At 36.2% G+C, this 19160-nt stretch overlaps 2 protein-coding genes across 2 annotated transcripts in view; both read right to left on the bottom strand.

Annotated features, from left to right (window-relative positions):
- LOC127911793 (palmitoyltransferase ZDHHC19-like) overlaps positions 1 to 18126 on the bottom strand; it is an 18645-nt gene extending 519 nt beyond the window's left edge. The window contains exons 1-7 of the mRNA XM_052479545.1: positions 16899 to 18126; positions 16647 to 16768; positions 15707 to 15846; positions 12403 to 12584; positions 12123 to 12225; positions 11671 to 11762; positions 1 to 165 (exon numbers count right to left, since the gene is read on the bottom strand). The exon at positions 1 to 165 is cut by the window's left edge and continues 155 nt beyond it. Coding sequence (XP_052335505.1) covers positions 1 to 165; positions 11671 to 11762; positions 12123 to 12225; positions 12403 to 12584; positions 15707 to 15846; positions 16647 to 16768; positions 16899 to 17023 — 929 coding nt within the window. The 5' untranslated portion in view covers positions 17024 to 18126. The remainder of the gene's footprint in view (positions 166 to 11670; positions 11763 to 12122; positions 12226 to 12402; positions 12585 to 15706; positions 15847 to 16646; positions 16769 to 16898) is intronic.
- A 152-nt stretch (positions 18127 to 18278) lies between these two features.
- The window catches only part of naaladl1 (N-acetylated alpha-linked acidic dipeptidase like 1), a 29987-nt gene continuing 29105 nt past the window's right edge, over positions 18279 to 19160 (bottom strand). The window contains exons 17-19 of the mRNA XM_052479544.1: positions 19061 to 19148; positions 18801 to 18893; positions 18279 to 18527 (exon numbers count right to left, since the gene is read on the bottom strand). Of these exons, the coding sequence (XP_052335504.1) occupies positions 18350 to 18527; positions 18801 to 18893; positions 19061 to 19148 (359 nt within the window). The 3' untranslated portion in view covers positions 18279 to 18349. The remainder of the gene's footprint in view (positions 18528 to 18800; positions 18894 to 19060; positions 19149 to 19160) is intronic.

The following is a 19160-nucleotide window of genomic DNA, read 5'->3' as shown; positions in this document are numbered from 1 at the left end:
CCTGGGCTGGCTGGGCCTTCCGCCACCTTGTGATGTTTACAAGTATTACAACAGGGGACTGAGCTGCAGCTGTACAAACACTGGTCCTCCTGATGGAGAAGGGTTAGATTGCTCCAGTCCCCCTCAGTGTCTCCTCTTCTGCTGGGCTTCACAGCCCCCAGATACCTGGACAACAACAGTGACAACAGGTTATCACTATCGGTGCAGGATTCACCCCCAGATACCTGGACAACAACAGGTTATCACTATCGGTGCAGGATTCCACTCCAGATACCTGGACAACAACAGGTTATCTCTATCGGTGCAGGATTCCACTCCAGATACCTGGACAACAACAGGTTATCTCTATCGGTGCAGGATTCACCCCAGATACCTGGACAACAACAGGTTATCTCTATCGGTGCAGGATTCCACTCCAGATACCTGGACAACAACAGGTTATCTCTATCGGTGCAGGATTCACCCCCAGATACCTGGACAACAACAGGTTATCTCTATCGGTGCAGGATTCCACTCCAGATACCTGGACAACAACAGGTTATCTCTATCGGTGCAGGATTCCACCCCAGATACCTGGACAACAACAGGTTATCTCTATCGGTGCAGGATTCCACTCCAGATACCTGGACAACAACAGGTTATCTCTATCGGTGCAGGATTCCACTCCAGATACCTGGTGATGTAGTGATGTACCTGTTTGTATTAGTGATGTACCTGTTTGTATTAGTGATGTACCTGTTTGTATTAGTGATGTACCTGTTTGTATTAGTGTATTAGTGATGTACCTGTTTGTATTAGTGATGTACCTGTTTGTATTAGTGATGTACCTGTTTGTATTAGTGATGTACCTGTTTGTATTAGTGATGTACCTGTTTGTTTTAGTGATGTACCTGTTTGTTTTAGTGATGTACCTGTTTGTTTTAGTGATGTACCTGTTTGTATTAGTGATGTACCTGTTTGTTTTAGTGATGTACCTGTTTGTTTTAGTGATGTACCTGTTTGTTTTAGTGATGTACCTGTTTGTATTAGTGATGTACCTGTTTGTTTTAGTGATGTACCTGTTTGTATTAGTGTATTAGTGATGTACCTGTTTGTATTAGTGATTTACCTGTTTGTATTAGTGTATTAGTGATGTACCTGTTTGTATTTGTGATTTACCTCTTTATATTAGTGTATTAGTGATGTACCTGTTTGTATTAGTGAAGTACCTGTTTGTATTAGTGATTTACCTGTTTATATTAGTGTATTAGTGATGTACCTGTTTGTATTAGTGAAGTACCTGTTTGTATTAGTGAAGTACCTGTTTGTATTAGTGATTTACCTGTTTGTTTTAGTGTATTAGTGAAGTACCTGTTTGTATTAGTGATGTACCTGTTTGTATTAGTGATTAGTGATGTACCTGTTTATATTAGTGTATTAGTGATGTACCTGTTTGTATTAGTGATTTACCTGTTTGTATTAGTGATGTACCTGTTTGTTTTAGTGTATTAGTGATGTACCTGTTTGTATTAGTGATGTACCTGTTTGTATTAGTGTATTAGTGATGTACCTGTTTGTATTAGTGATTTACCTGTTTATATTAGTGTATTAGTGATGTACCTGTTTGTATTAGTGATGTACCTGTTTGTATTAGTGATGTACCTGTTTGTATTAGTGATGTACCTGTTTGTATTAGTGATGTACCTGTTTGTATTAGTGATGTACCTGTTTGTATTAGTGATGTACCTGTTTGTATTAGTGTATTAGTGATGTACCTGTTTGTATTAGTGATTTACCTGTTTGTTTTAGTGATTTACCTGTTTCTATTAGTGATGTACCTGTTTGTATTAGTGTATTAGTGATGTACCTGTTTGTATTAGTGATGTACCTGTTTGTTTTAGTGATTTACCTGTTTCTATTAGTGATGTACCTGTTTGTATTAGTGTATTAGTGATGTACCTGTTTGTATTAGTGTATTAGTGATGTACCTGTTTGTATTAGTGTATTAGTGATGTACCTGTTTGTATTAGTGATTTACCTGTTTGTTTTAGTGATGTACCTGTTTGTATTAGTGATGTACCTGTTTGTATTAGTGTATTAGTGATGTACCTGTTTGTATTAGTGATTTACCTGTTTATATTAGTGTATTAGTGATGTACCTGTTTGTATTAGTGATTTACCTGTTTGTTTTAGTGTATTAGTGAAGTACCTGTTTGTATTAGTGATGTACCTGTTTGTATTAGTGATGTACCTGTTTGTATTAGTGATTTACCTGTTTATATTAGTGTATTAGTGATGTACCTGTTTGTATTAGTGATGTACCTGTTTGTTTTAGTGATGTACCTGTTTGTTTTAGTGATTTACCTGTTTGTATTAGTGATGTACCTGTTTGTATTAGTGTATTAGTGATGTACCTGTTTGTATTAGTGATTTACCTTTTTATATTAGTGTATTAGTGATGTACCTGTTTGTATTAGTGATTTACCTGTTTGTTTTAGTGTATTAGTGAAGTACCTGTTTGTATTAGTGATGTACCTGTTTGTATTAGTGTATTAGTGATGTACCTGTTTGTATTAGTGATGTACCTGTTTGTATTAGTGATGTACCTGTTTGTTTTAGTGTATTAGTGATGTACCTGTTTGTATTAGTGATTTACCTGTTTATATTAGTGTATTAGTGATGTACCTGTTTGTATTAGTGATTTACCTGTTTATATTAGTGTATTAGTGATGTACCTGTTTGTATTAGTGAAGTACCTGTTTGTATTAGTGATGTACCTGTTTGTATTAGTGTATTAGTGAAGTACCTGTTTGTATTAGTGATGTACCTGTTTGTATTAGTGATGTACCTGTTTGTATTAGTGCATTAAGTACCTGTTTGTATTAGTGAAGTACTTGTTTGTATTAGTGATGTACCTGTTTGTATTAGTGCAGTACCTGTTTGTATTAGTGAAGTACCTGTTTGTATTAGTGATTTACCTGTTTGTATTAGTGTATTAGTGAAGTACCTGTTTGTATTAGTGATGTACCTGTTTGTATTAGTGTATTAGTGATGTACCTGTTTGTATTAGTGATTTACCTGTTTATATTAGTGATGTACCTGTTTGTATTAGTGTATTAGTGAAGTACCTGTTTGTATTAGTGATGTACCTGTTTGTATTAGTGTATTAGTGATGTACCTGTTTGTATTAGTGATTTACCTGTTTATATTAGTGTATTAGTGATGTACCTGTTTGTATTAGTGATGTACCTGTTTGTATTAGTGATGTACCTGTTTGTATTGGTGTATTAGTGAAGTACCTGTTTGTATTAGTGATGTACCTGTTTGTATTAGTGATGTACCTGTTTGTATTAGTGCAGTACCTGTTTGTATTAGTGAAGTACCTGTTTGTATTAGTGAAGTACCTGTTTGTATTAGTGAAGTACCTGTTTGTATTAGTGATTTACCTGTTTGTTTTAGTGTATTAGTGAAGTACCTGTTTGTATTAGTGATGTACCTGTTTGTATTAGTGTATTAGTGATGTACCTGTTTGTATTAGTGATTTACCTGTTTGTATTAGTGATGTACCTGTTTGTATTAGTGATTTACCTGTTTGTATTAGTGATGTACCTGTTTGTATTAGTGATGTACCTGTTTGTATTAGTGATTTACCTGTTTGTATTAGTGATGTACCTGTTTGTATTAGTGATTTACCTGTTTGTATTAGTGATGTACCTGTTTGTATTAGTGATTTACCTGTTTGTATTAGTGATGTACCTGTTTGTATTAGTGATTTACCTGTTTGTATTAGTGATGTACCTGTTTGTATTAGTGATTTACCTGTTTGTATTAGTGATGTACCTGTTTGTATTAGTGATGTACCTGTTTGTATTAGTGATTTACCTGTTTATATTAGTGTATTAGTGATGTACCTGTTTGTATTAGTGATGTACCTGTTTGTATTAGTGATTTACCTGTTTGTATTAGTGTATTAGTGATGTACCTGTTTGTTTTAGTGATGTACCTGTTTGTATTAGTGATTTACCTGTTTATATTAGTGTATTAGTGATGTACCTGTTTGTATTAGTGATGTACCTGTTTGTATTAGTGTATTAGTGATGTACCTGTTTGTATTAGTGATTTACCTGTTTATATTAGTGTATTAGTGATGTACCTGTTTGTTTTAGTGATGTACCTGTTTGTTTTAGTGATGTACCTGTTTGTTTTAGTGATGTACCTGTTTGTATTAGTGATGTACCTGTTTGTTTTAGTGATGTACCTGTTTGTTTTAGTGATGTACCTGTTTGTTTTAGTGATGTACCTGTTTGTATTAGTGATGTACCTGTTTGTTTTAGTGATGTACCTGTTTGTATTAGTGTATTAGTGATGTACCTGTTTGTATTAGTGTATTAGTGATGTACCTGTTTGTATTAGTGATTTACCTGTTTGTATTAGTGTATTAGTGATGTACCTGTTTGTATTTGTGATTTACCTCTTTATATTAGTGTATTAGTGATGTACCTGTTTGTATTAGTGAAGTACCTGTTTGTATTAGTGATGTACCTGTTTGTTTTAGTGTATTAGTGATGTACCTGTTTGTATTAGTGATTTACCTGTTTATATTAGTGTATTAGTGATGTACCTGTTTGTATTAGTGAAGTACCTGTTTGTATTAGTGAAGTACCTGTTTGTATTAGTGATTTACCTGTTTGTTTTAGTGTATTAGTGAAGTACCTGTTTGTATTAGTGATGTACCTGTTTGTATTAGTGTATTAGTGATGTACCTGTTTGTATTAGTGATGTACCTGTTTGTATTAGTGATTTACCTGTTTGTATTAGTGATGTACCTGTTTGTATTAGTGATGTACCTGTTTGTATTAGTGATGTACCTGTTTGTATTAGTGTATTAGTGATGTACCTGTTTGTATTAGTGATTTACCTGTTTATATTAGTGTATTAGTGATGTACCTGTTTGTATTAGTGATGTACCTGTTTGTATTAGTGATGTACCTGTTTGTATTAGTGATGTACCTGTTTGTATTAGTGATGTACCTGTTTGTATTAGTGATGTACCTGTTTGTATTAGTGTATTAGTGATGTACCTGTTTGTATTAGTGATTTACCTGTTTGTTTTAGTGATGTACCTGTTTATATTAGTGATGTACCTGTTTGTATTAGTGTATTAGTGATGTACCTGTTTGTTTTAGTGATGTACCTGTTTGTTTTAGTGATTTACCTGTTTGTATTAGTGATGTACCTGTTTGTATTAGTGTATTAGTGATGTACCTGTTTGTATTAGTGATTTACCTTTTTATATTAGTGTATTAGTGATGTACCTGTTTGTATTAGTGATTTACCTGTTTGTATTAGTGATGTACCTGTTTGTATTAGTGATTTACCTGTTTGTATTAGTGATGTACCTGTTTGTATTAGTGATTTACCTGTTTATATTAGTGTATTAGTGATGTACCTGTTTGTATTAGTGATTTACCTGTTTATATTAGTGTATTAGTGATGTACCTGTTTGTATTAGTGATGTACCTGTTTGTATTAGTGTATTAGTGATGTACCTGTTTGTATTAGTGATTTACCTGTTTATATTAGTGTATTAGTGATGTACCTGTTTGTATTAGTGATGTACCTGTTTGTATTAGTGATGTACCTGTTTGTATTAGTGTATTAGTGATGTACCTGTTTGTATTAGTGATTTACCTGTTTATATTAGTGTATTAGTGATGTACCTGTTTGTATTAGTGATTTACCTGTTTATATTAGTGTATTAGTGATGTACCTGTTTGTATTAGTGATTTACCTGTTTATATTAGTGTATTAGTGATGTACCTGTTTGTATTAGTGATGTACCTGTTTGTATTAGTGTATTAGTGATGTACCTGTTTGTATTAGTGATGTACCTGTTTGTATTAGTGTATTAGTGAAGTACCTGTTTGTATTAGTGATGTACCTGTTTGTATTAGTGTATTAGTGATGTACCTGTTTGTATTAGTGATTTACCTGTTTGTATTAGTGAAGTACCTGTTTGTATTAGTGATGTACCTGTTTGTATTAGTGTATTAGTGATGTACCTGTTTGTTTTAGTGATTTACCTGTTTGTATTAGTGATGTACCTGTTTGTATTAGTGTATTAGTGATGTACCTGTTTGTATTAGTGATGTACCTGTTTGTTTTAGTGATGTACCTGTTTGTATTAGTGATTTACCTGTTTATATTAGTGTATTAGTGATGTACCTGTTTGTATTAGTGATGTACCTGTTTGTATTAGTGATGTACCTGTTTGTATTAGTGTATTAGTGAAGTACCTGTTTGTATTAGTGATGTACCTGTTTGTATTAGTGATGTACCTGTTTGTATTAGTGCAGTACCTGTTTGTATTAGTGAAGTACCTGTTTGTATTAGTGATGTACCTGTTTGTATTAGTGCAGTACCTGTTTGTATTAGTGAAGTACCTGTTTGTATTAGTGATTTACCTGTTTGTATTAGTGTATTAGTGAAGTACCTGTTTGTATTAGTGATGTACCTGTTTGTATTAGTGTATTAGTGATGTACCTGTTTGTATTAGTGATTTACCTGTTTATATTAGTGATGTACCTGTTTGTATTAGTGTATTAGTGAAGTACCTGTTTGTATTAGTGATGTACCTGTTTGTATTAGTGTATTAGTGATGTACCTGTTTGTATTAGTGATTTACCTGTTTGTATTAGTGATGTACCTGTTTGTATTAGTGTATTAGTGATGTACCTGTTTGTATTAGTGATTTACCTGTTTATATTAGTGTATTAGTGATGTACCTGTTTGTATTAGTGATGTACCTGTTTGTATTAGTGATGTACCTGTTTGTATTAGTGAAGTACCTGTTTGTATTAGTGAAGTACCTGTTTGTATTAGTGATGTACCTGTTTGTATTAGTGATTTACCTGTTTGTATTAGTGTATTAGTGATGTACCTGTTTGTTTTAGTGTATTAGTGAAGTACCTGTTTGTATTAGTGATGTACCTGTTTGTATTAGTGTATTAGTGATGTACCTGTTTGTATTAGTGATTTACCTGTTTGTATTAGTGATGTACCTGTTTGTATTAGTGATTTACCTGTTTGTATTAGTGATGTACCTGTTTGTATTAGTGATGTACCTGTTTGTATTAGTGATTTACCTGTTTGTATTAGTGATGTACCTGTTTGTATTAGTGATGTACCTGTTTGTATTAGTGATTTACCTGTTTGTATTAGTGATGTACCTGTTTGTATTAGTGATTTACCTGTTTGTATTAGTGATGTACCTGTTTGTATTAGTGATTTACCTGTTTGTATTAGTGATGTACCTGTTTGTATTAGTGATTTACCTGTTTGTATTAGTGATGTACCTGTTTGTATTAGTGATTTACCTGTTTGTATTAGTGATGTACCTGTTTGTATTAGTGATGTACCTGTTTGTATTAGTGATTTACCTGTTTGTATTAGTGTATTAGTGATTTACCTGTTTGTTTTAGTGATGTACCTGTTTGTATTAGTGATTTACCTGTTTGTTTTAGTGATTTACCTGTTTGTATTAGTGATGTACCTGTTTGTATTAGTGATTTACCTGTTTATATTAGTGTATTAGTGAAGTACCTGTTTGTATTAGTGAAGTACCTGTTTGTATTAGTGATTTACCTGTTTGTATTAGTGATTTACCTGTTTATATTAGTGTATTAGTGATGTACCTGTTTGTATTAGTGATGTACCTGTTTGTATTAGTGATGTACCTGTTTGTATTAGTGTATTAGTGATGTACCTGTTTGTATTAGTGTATTAGTGATGTACCTGTTTGTATTAGTGTATTAGTGATGTACCTGTTTGTATTAGTGATGTACCTGTTTGTATTAGTGATTTACCTGTTTATATTAGTGTATTAGTGATGTACCTGTTTGTATTAGTGATGTACCTGTTTGTATTAGTGATGTACCTGTTTGTATTAGTGATTTACCTGTTTGTTTTAGTGATGTACCTGTTTATATTAGTGATGTACCTGTTTGTATTAGTGTATTAGTGATGTACCTGTTTATATTAGTGATTTACCTGTTTGTATTAGTGATTTACCTGTTTGTTTTAGTGATGTACCTGTTTGTTTTAGTGATTTACCTGTTTGTATTAGTGATGTACCTGTTTGTATTAGTGTATTAGTGATGTACCTGTTTGTATTAGTGATTTACCTGTTTATATTAGTGTATTAGTGATGTACCTGTTTGTATTAGTGATGTACCTGTTTGTATTAGTGATGTACCTGTTTGTATTAGTGATGTACCTGTTTGTATTAGTGATGTACCTGTTTGTATTAGTGATGTACCTGTTTGTATTAGTGATGTACCTGTTTGTATTAGTGATGTACCTGTTTGTATTAGTGTATTAGTGATGTACCTGTTTGTATTAGTGATGTACCTGTTTGTTTTAGTGATGTACCTGTTTGTATTAGTGATGTACCTGTTTGTATTAGTGTATTAGTGATGTACCTGTTTGTATTAGTGATGTACCTGTTTGTATTAGTGATGTACCTGTTTGTATTAGTGATGTACCTGTTTGTATTAGTGTATTAGTGATGTACCTGTTTGTATTAGTGTATTAGTGATGTACCTGTTTGTATTAGTGTATTAGTGATGTACCTGTTTGTATTAGTGATTTACCTGTTTGTTTTAGTGATGTACCTGTTTGTTTTAGTGATTTACCTGTTTGTATTAGTGATGTACCTGTTTGTATTAGTGATTTACCTGTTTATATTAGTGTATTAGTGAAGTACCTGTTTGTATTAGTGATGTACCTGTTTGTTTTAGTGTATTAGTGAAGTACCTGTTTGTATTAGTGATTTACCTGTTTATATTAGTGTATTAGTGATGTACCTGTTTGTATTAGTGATTTACCTGTTTATATTAGTGTATTAGTGATGTACCTGTTTGTATTAGTGATGTACCTGTTTGTATTAGTGTATTAGTGATGTACCTGTTTGTATTAGTGATTTACCTGTTTGTATTAGTGTATTAGTGAAGTACCTGTTTGTATTAGTGATTTACCTGTTTATATTAGTGTATTAGTGATGTACCTGTTTGTATTAGTGATTTACCTGTTTATATTAGTGTATTAGTGATGTACCTGTTTGTATTAGTGATGTACCTGTTTGTATTAGTGTATTAGTGATGTACCTGTTTGTATTAGTGATTTACCTGTTTGTATTAGTGATGTACCTGTTTGTATTAGTGTATTAGTGAAGTACCTGTTTGTATTAGTGATGTACCTGTTTGTATTAGTGATGTACCTGTTTGTATTAGTGATGTACCTGTTTGTATTAGTGTATTAGTGATGTACCTGTTTGTATTAGTGATGTACCTGTTTGTATTAGTGATGTACCTGTTTGTATTAGTGATGTACCTGTTTGTATTAGTGATTTACCTGTTTGTATTAGTGATGTACCTGTTTGTATTAGTGATGTACCTGTTTGTATTAGTGATTTACCTGTTTGTATTAGTGATTTACCTGTTTATATTAGTGTATTAGTGATGTACCTGTTTGTATTAGTGATGTACCTGTTTGTATTAGTGATGTACCTGTTTGTATTAGTGATTTACCTGTTTGTATTAGTGATGTACCTGTTTGTATTAGTGTATTAGTGATGTACCTGTTTGTATTAGTGATGTACCTGTTTGTATTAGTGTATTAGTGATGTACCTGTTTGTATTAGTGATTTACCTGTTTATATTAGTGTATTAGTGATGTACCTGTTTGTTTTAGTGATGTACCTGTTTGTATTAGTGATGTACCTGTTTGTATTAGTGTATTAGTGATGTACCTGTTTGTATTAGTGATGTACCTGTTTGTATTAGTGATGTACCTGTTTGTATTAGTGATGTACCTGTTTGTATTAGTGAAGTACCTGTTTGTATTAGTGATGTACCTGTTTGTATTAGTGATTTACCTGTTTGTATTAGTGTATTAGTGATGTACCTGTTTGTTTTAGTTATTAGTGACCTGTTTGTATTAGTGATGTACCTGTTTGTATTAGTGTATTAGTGATGTACCTGTTTGTATTAGTGATTTACCTGTTTGTATTAGTGATGTACCTGTTTGTATTAGTGATTTACCTGTTTGTATTAGTGATGTACCTGTTTGTATTAGTGATGTACCTGTTTGTATTAGTGATTTACCTGTTTGTATTAGTGATGTACCTGTTTGTATTAGTGATGTACCTGTTTGTATTAGTGTTTACCTGTTTGTAGTGATGTACCTGTTTGTATTAGTGATTTACCTGTTTGTATTAGTGATGTACCTGTTTGTATTAGTGATGTACCTGTTTGTATTAGTGATTTACCTGTTTGTTTAGTGATGTACCTGTTTGTATTAGTGATGTACCTGTTTGTATTAGTGATGTACCTGTTTGTATTAGTGTATTAGTGATGTACCTGTTTGTTTTAGTGATGTACCTGTTTGTATTAGTGATTTACCTGTTTATATTAGTGTATTAGTGATGTACCTGTTTGTATTAGTGATTTACCTGTTTATATTAGTGTATTAGTGATGTACCTGTTTGTATTAGTGAAGTACCTGTTTGTATTAGTGTATTAGTGATGTACCTGTTTGTATTAGTGATTTACCTGTTTATATTAGTGTATTAGTGATGTACCTGTTTGTATTAGTGATGTACCTGTTTGTATTAGTGATGTACCTGTTTGTATTAGTGTATTAGTGATGTACCTGTTTGTATTAGTGATTTACCTGTTTATATTAGTGTATTAGTGATGTACCTGTTTGTATTAGTGATGTACCTGTTTATATTAGTGTTTTAGTGATGTACCTGTTTATATTAGTGTATTAGTGATGTACCTGTTTGTATTGGTGATGTACCTGTTTGTATTAGTGATTTACCTGTTTGTATTAGTGTATTAGTGATGTACCTGTTTGTATTAGTGATGTACCTGTTTGTATTAGTGATGTACCTGTTTGTATTAGTGTATTAGTGAAGTACCTGTTTGTATTAGTGTATTAGTGAAGTACCTGTTTGTATTAGTGTATTAGTGAAGTACCTGTTTGTATTAGTGATTTACCTGTTTGTATTAGTGTATTAGTGAAGTACCTGTTTGTATTAGTGATTTACCTGTTTGTATTAGTGTATTAGTGATGTACCTGTTTGTATTAGTGTATTAGTGATGTACCTGTTTGTATTAGTGTATTAGTGATGTACCTGTTTGTTTTAGTGATTTACCTGTTTATATTAGTGTATTAGTGATGTACCTGTTTGTTTTAGTGATGTACCTGTTTGTATTAGTGATTTACCTGTTTGTATTAGTGATGTACCTGTTTGTATTAGTGATGTACCTGTTTGTATTAGTGATTTACCTGTTTATATTAGTGTATTAGTGATGTACCTGTTTGTATTAGTGATGTACCTGTTTGTATTAGTGATGTACCTGTTTGTATTAGTGATTTACCTGTTTATATTAGTGTATTAGTGATGTACCTGTTTGTTTTAGTGATGTACCTGTTTGTATTAGTGATTTACCTGTTTGTATTAGTGATTTACCTGTTTATATTAGTGTATTAGTGATGTCCCTGTTTGTTTTAGTGATTTACCTGTTTGTATTAGTGTGTTAGTGAAGTACCTGTTTGTATTAGTGATTTACCTGTTTATATTAGTGTATTAGTGATGTCCCTGTTTGTATTAGTGATGTAGTGTACCTGGGTCCAGTCCGGGAACAGAGGATGCCGGTCCAGTTCTTCCAGCAGCCCTGATCAAACGGGTTCTTATCATCAGGCTCAAAATAGGGCTCCTACAGAGGAGAGAGACAGAGAGGGAGAGATGGGGTACCAGATTATAATACATCCTCAGTCAACAGAATGATGCTCCAATTAGTGTGTGTGTGTGTGTGTGTGTGTGTGTGTGTGTGTGTGTGTGTGTGTGTGTGTGTGTGTGTGTGTGTGCGTGCGTGCGTGCGTGCGTGTGTGTGTGTGTGTGTGACGGGGAGAGAGTGTGTGCGTGCTGCGTACGTGTAGCGTGCGTGCGTGCGTGCGTGCGTGCGTGCGTGCGTGCGTGCGTGCGTGCGTGCGTGCGTGCGTGCGTGCGTGCGTGCGTGCGTGCGTGCGTGCGTGCGTGCGTGCGTGCGCGACGGGGAGAGAGTGTAGTGACTTACTATAGTAGAGGATGGCTCTCCATTGGAGATCAGCTTGATGTTGCTGAAGAGTATAACCAAGACCAAGAGCACACAGGCCAGGCTGGTAACCATGACGACCACACTGGTCAGTTAAGGTTTAAAGAGAATAGTATGCGTACACTTTGGGACTGTGACCCGTGTGTGTGTGTGTGTGTGTGTGTGTGTGTGTGTGTGTGTGTGTGTGTGTGTGTGTGTGTGTGTGTGTGTGTGTGTGTGTGTGTGTGTGTGTGTGTGTGTGTGTGTGTGTGTGTGTGGATACGTGGTGGCGTGGGGCAGGCTGAAGGGCTGGTGCAGGGTGAGGAGGGTGAGGAAGAGGTAGAACAGCGAGGAGGAGAGGACCAGGAGCAGGTATGACGTCAGCAGAAGGAGGAAGAGCAGGAACACAGGGTAGTTACGTCTCCCCACGCAGTTATTCAGCCACTCACAGTGGTGGTCGAACCGCTGTGTAACACACACACACAGAGAGACACACAACCAGACAGACAACATACACACACACACACACACACAGAGAAAAGACACACACAACATGTGCAAACAGAGCTGATGATAGCACATAAAGCCTGAGACTACATGAGATAAAGATAATATACTGGGGGAGTTAGATAATGATAATGAACAGGAGGAGTTAGATAATGATAATGAACAGGGGGAGGTAGATAATATACAATGGGAGGTAGATAATGATAATGAACAGGAGGGGTTAGATAATGATAATGAACAGGAGGAGTTAGATAATGATAATGAACAGGAGGAGTTAGATAATGATAATGAACAGGAGGGGTTAGATGATGATAATATACTGGGGTAGGTAGATAATGATAATGAACAGGGGGAGGTAGATAATATACAAGGGGAGGTAGATAATGATAATGAACAGGGGGAGTTAGATAATGATAAAGAACAGGAGGAGTTAGATAATGATAATGAACAGGGGGAGGTAGATAATATACAAGGGGAGGTAGATAATGATAATGAACAGGAGGAGTTAGATAATGATAATGAACAGGGGGAGGTAGATAATATACAGGGGGGGTAGGTAATGATAATGAACAGGAGGCATTAGATAATTATAATGAACAGGGGGAGGTAGATAATATACAGGGGGAGGTAGATAATATACAGGGGGAGGTGGATAATGATAATGAACAGGGGAGGTAGATAATGATAATGAACAGGGGGAGGTAGATAATATACTGGGGGAGGTAGATAATGATAATGAACAGGGGGAGTTAGATAATGATAATGAACTGGGGGGTAGATAATGATAATGAACAGGAGGAATTAGATCATGATAATGAACAGGAGGAGTTAGATAATGATCATGAACAGGGGGAGGTAGATAATATACAGGGGGAGGTAGATAATATACAGGGGGAGGTGGATAATGATAATGAACAGGGGGAGGTAGAAAATGATAATGAACAGGGGGAGGTAGATAATATACAAGGGGAGGTAGATAATGATAATGAACAGGGGGAGGTAGATAATATACAAGGGGAGGTAGTTAATGATAATGAACAGGAGGAGTTAGATAATGATAATGAACAGGAGGAGTTAGATAATGATAATGAACAGGAGGAGTTAGATAATGATCATGAACAGGGGGAGGTAGATAATATACAGGGGGAGGTAGATAATGATAATGAACAGGGGGAGGTAGATAATTTACAGGGGGAGGTGGATTATGATAATGAACAGGGGAGGTAGATAATGATAATGAACAGGGGGAGGTAGAAAATGATAATGAACAGGGGGAGGTAGATAATATACAATGGGAGGTAGATAATGATAATGAACAGGAGGAGTTAGATAATGATAATGAACAGGAGGAGTTAGATAATGATAATGAACAGGAGGAGTTAGATAATGATAATGAACAGGGGAGGTAGATAATATACAGGGGTAGATAATGATAATGAACAGGAGGAGTAGATAATGATAATGAACAGGGGAGGTAGATAATTTACAGGGGGAGGTGGATAATGATAATGAACAGGGGAGGTAGATAATGATAATGAACAGGGGGAGGTAGAAAATGATCATGAACAGGGGGAGGTAGATAATATACAAGGGGAGGTAGATAATGATATTGAACAGGGGGAGGTAGATAATGATAATGAACAGGAGGGTAGGTAATATACAGGGGGAGGTAGATAATGATAATGATCAGGGGGTGGTAGATAATATACTGGGGAGGTAGATAATACACAGGGGGAGGTAGATAATGATAATGAACAGGAGGAGGTAGATAATATGCAGGGGGATGTAGATAATGATAATGAACAGGGGGAGGTGGGGGTGGTAGATAATGATAACAAACAGGAGGAGGTAGATAATATACTGGGGGAGGTAGATAATACACAGGGGGAGGTAGATAATGATAATGAACAGGAGGAGGTAGATAATATACAGGGGGATGTAGATAATGATAATGAAAAGGGGAGGTAGATAATACACAGGGGAGGTAGATAATGATAATGAACAGGAGGAGGTAGATAATATACTGGGGGAGGTAGATAATACACAGGGGGAGGTAGATCATGCACAGGGGGAGTTAGATGATGATAATGAACAAGGGGAGGTAGATAATATACAGGGGGATGTAGATAATGATAATGAACAGGGGGAGTTAGATGATGATAATGAACAAGGGGAGGTAGATAATATACTGGGGGAGGTAGATAATGATAATGAACAGGAGGAGGTAGATAATATACTGGGGTAGGTAGATAATGATAATGAACAGGGGGAGGTAGATCATATACAAGGGGAGGTAGATAATGATAATGAACAGGAGGAGTTAGATAATGATAATGAACAGGAGGAGTTAGATAATGATCATGAACAGGGGGAGGTAGATAATATACAGGGGGTAGATAATGAAAATGAACAGGAGGCATTAGATAATTATAATGAACAGGGGGAGGAAGATAATATACAGGGGGAGGTAGATAATATACAGGGGGAGGTAGATAATGAACAGGGGGAGGTAGATAATATACATGGGGAGGTGGATAATGATAATGAACAGGGGAGGTAGATAATGATAATGAACAGGGGGAGGTCGATAATATACAAGGGGAGGTAGATAATGATAATGCACAGGGGGAGGTAGATAATGAACAGGGGGGTAGGTAATATACAGGGAGGTAGATAATGATAATGAACAGGAGGAGTTAGATAATGATAATGAACATGGGGAGGTAGATAATATTACAGGGGGAGGTAGATGATGATAAAGAACAGGGGGGGGGTAGATAATGATAAAGAACAGGGGGGGTAGATAATGAACAGGGGTAGGTAGATAATGATAATGAACAGGGGGAGGTAGATAATGAGCAGGGGTAGGTAGATAATGATAAAGAACAGGGGGGGGGTAGATAATGAATAGAGGGAGAGAGCTGGATAGTAAACAGGGTGAGGTAGGTAAGGAAAATGAAGAGGGGGGCAGGTAATGATATTGAAGGTAGGTAGATTAAGATAAAGCCATTTTGATGACACTTTACTGAATTGTGGTTCCAGTCTGATATGTTTGCTACACTCATTTCAATACAACTCACGTCCACACATGCATTGCAGCGACGGCAGTGCCATGCAGCAGGGGGAAGGTAGATCTCACACCTACTGCACCAGTCCATATCATACCTCTGACCATTCACTACCACATAGGCCACCTCTACTGTGCCTGGCCATGGGGGGCCTGAGAGAGAGGAAAGAGAGGTAGAAGACAAAAAAGAAGAAGAGAGAGAGAGAGGCTTTATAAACATTGCTCCTTCATGGTAATTTCTGGATAACAATGTAGCAACTTTAAAGGAGAATCTGGAGCAGGACTTGACTCAACAACTCTGCAGCTCAGATACAGATGTAGGATCTTAATTTGACCAGTTTCTCACAGCAGGAAAATAATCCTACAGCAATAGGAAATTACTGTGTGAATTGTAATTAATGGACATTCATGTATGGGTTGATCATTCTGAAATGGCTGGCTAGTTAGCGATGCATGCTAGTGGCATTTCAATCGCTGACGTCACTCGCCCCGAGACCTTGAAGTAGTTGTTTCCCTTGCTCTGCATCGCTGCAGCTTTTATGGAGTGACAGGTAATGATGCTGCCAGGGTGACTGTTGTTGATGTGTGCCAAGGGTCCCTGGTTCAAGCCCAGGTTGGGGAGAGGAGAGGGACAGAAGCTGCGTTGTTACAAGGGCAAATCGAGTCTGACATTCTAAAGTGGGAATTACAAACTTTAGAAGCCTTTTTAAAACTCGAATGCATTAAACGTTTGCATTTCAGCTGCACAGGAAAATGATCTGCAACAACAGAGTGATCAAATGAAGAGAGCAGATCTGTACCACCTGTGCCATAATGATACAGACCTCTTGGTATAGGAAGTAGCCTAGTTGCTTACTTATTAATAACTCTTGAAAGGAATATCAACGCTCCCTAATATCAAAGCTATATTTAATAATACTATTGTAATGCTGTTGTTAACATGATAATATTACCTTGGTGGAGAATGCCAGGATCCATGCAACTTGACACCAGGAAGGTTATCAAGGTCCCAGTTAGTAACATCGCAGAGGCCACAGGATAGGCCACTGAAACATGAGTAGCCAACCAAGCGCACCTGGCAAGGACAGGGAATAAAGTCAACTGTCAAGTCATCCTTGCAGAAAACTACAGGTGGAATGGGTTTTGATTGAATGTGACATTTGGGGACAACCTAATATAAGGAGAAGATTAGCTTGTAAACTTACGGGAAAGTGATATACAGCACGCTTATTACGAAACCCAAGCAGGCAGTAAAACTCGGCCCGAGGCCTCTCACAACCCAGTGCGGCCGTCTCCGCTTCTTGCGCGGCTTCTCGTTGTCCGAGTCCATATGCCTTCTAAACTTACAATTTAGGTTCGTTTCTAGCTAACATTAAAAACAATTTTCGGAAGAAAATAATACGTCTTCTTTACTATTTAAATATAAAAAATGCTTTATTTTCTTTGAGCTACAATGACTGTAGTTCTGTCCAGCTTTCCACTTCCTCACGACAGATGATGCTGTCATGGAAACCACGAGAGAACGCGCTCATGACCGCTCGTGATAGAAAATACTTGGTAGTCTATTTAAAATAACATAGACTATATAGCCGAGATTTAAAAAATAAAATAACGCACACACTATTAAGCCATATAAGCCTATGATTGTTATTTAATTGTTTATTAAATAGTAAATATATATGTAAACAGAGCTTTTTTTACTAAGTTAGATTATTATTTTATATTATTTGATCTGCAATCTGCTCAGACATTTGGATAGACATTTGACATACCAGCTAACCACATCATTATGTTACAGCAATCTGGTGCTGACCCCAGAGATCCTATAAAATGACAAGAGGTGGAGTATATGGTGATAAACCCTCAAGGTTCCAGAATGGAGTAAAAATGGCAGCCATATTCGCCAGGGAGAAATCCAAACCCGTCTTATTGGAACGAATGGCTGTCTAAGTATAATTCTGATTTTACTTATGCATGAAAATAAAAGTAAGGCATTTGACCAGAAATGGTGTAATATAATTGTCAACCTAAAATATTGTTATATAATTAAAAATACAGGTTTTATACACATTTTGTCAATAGATCGACTCTAAAATAAATGTAACCAGACCATAAATGTCACATTTTTCGTTTTCTTGGAAATCTATGAGTGCTATTATATGATACAATATCAGTACTTGTTGCATTTACAACTTATCTAAGTCCCATCATGATGTCAGACAGTGTCTGGCTGTGGATTGGCTACATTGTTTGAATGGAATGTTGGAATATTGGCAGTTAATTTGAACAATTAATGGAATCATTCCTCTAAAATTGTCTGGCGAGCTAGCTAAAAAACATACAGGGAAGATAAATTCTTCAAGTTCATTATTTTACACAAAATCTTATCACAGCAAAGCCCAGCCTCACATTCAATTTGCGCATTTATGTACAAAATATATTTGCAGCCTGCTAAACCATGATTGACCAAATCACTGACCAAAATGGCTGACCTTACCATCATAAGAAAGTTATTTTCCATGCTATCTAAAGCCAATTCAACTGCACATAGGATGACATTCCATGAGACAGTCTCTTCACAGAAATATAATTAAAACTTTATTATTATATATGTAAACTGAATATCATAACATATATCAGTATCTCTATGGTCTCGCTAAATGGCGTCTCCCAGTGTGTGAGCGGCTCCCTGTATGGCCTGGATCAGGATGGACAGCTGACGGTGTGCTTCTTTCCAGTCGCTGTCCAGTCCAGTCGACGCAGCTCTGGTATACGCATCAGCCAGTCCTGGGAAGGTAGCCTGTCCAGCCTTACTTGAGGCCCAGATCACATGTCTGGAAGAGCGAGAGAGAGACGGATAGAAAGAAAGTATGATGAGTCATGTTAGACGGTCAGAGGAGGGAAGAGAGGGGGAGTGGCCTAAGCATACAATGAAGCATTTAATGAAAGGTGCACAAAACATCAAATATGCTAGATGGTAAAAAGTGGCTTCTCATCTAGGGGATAGGACATAGTTTCCCAACCTGAATCCATATCGATCATCAAATATCCTAGATGGTAACAGTGGATGCTCATCTAGGGGATAGATCGTAACATAGTTTCCCAACCTGTATCCATATCGATCAGGGAACGCCACAGGGTCCAGGAAAGCCCTATCCAGGAGCATCAGTTGGTCATTGATCCTACGCACCTTCAGGGGCCTTAATATGGACAAAGCACTGGTTTAGAATGGTTTAGAGAGTGAGTGAGTGAGTGAGTGAGTGAGTGAGTGAGTGAGTGAGTGAGTGTGAGTGAGTGAGTGAGTGAGTGAGTGAGTGAGTGAGTGAGTGAGTGAGTGAGTGAGTGAGTGCAAAGAGCTACCACTCACGTCTCGTTGGCCAAGTCTGAATCTCTGATCAGCTGGTCCAATCTGGCGGCTGCAGAACGGAAATTCCTCACAGCAGTCTGTAATGGTTCTGAAATAGGAG

Source organism: Oncorhynchus keta, chromosome 25 (genome assembly GCF_023373465.1).
Source record: "Oncorhynchus keta strain PuntledgeMale-10-30-2019 chromosome 25, Oket_V2, whole genome shotgun sequence".
Taxonomy (NCBI): domain Eukaryota; kingdom Metazoa; phylum Chordata; class Actinopteri; order Salmoniformes; family Salmonidae; genus Oncorhynchus; species Oncorhynchus keta.
This window is presented reverse-complemented; position numbering and strand designations above follow the sequence as displayed.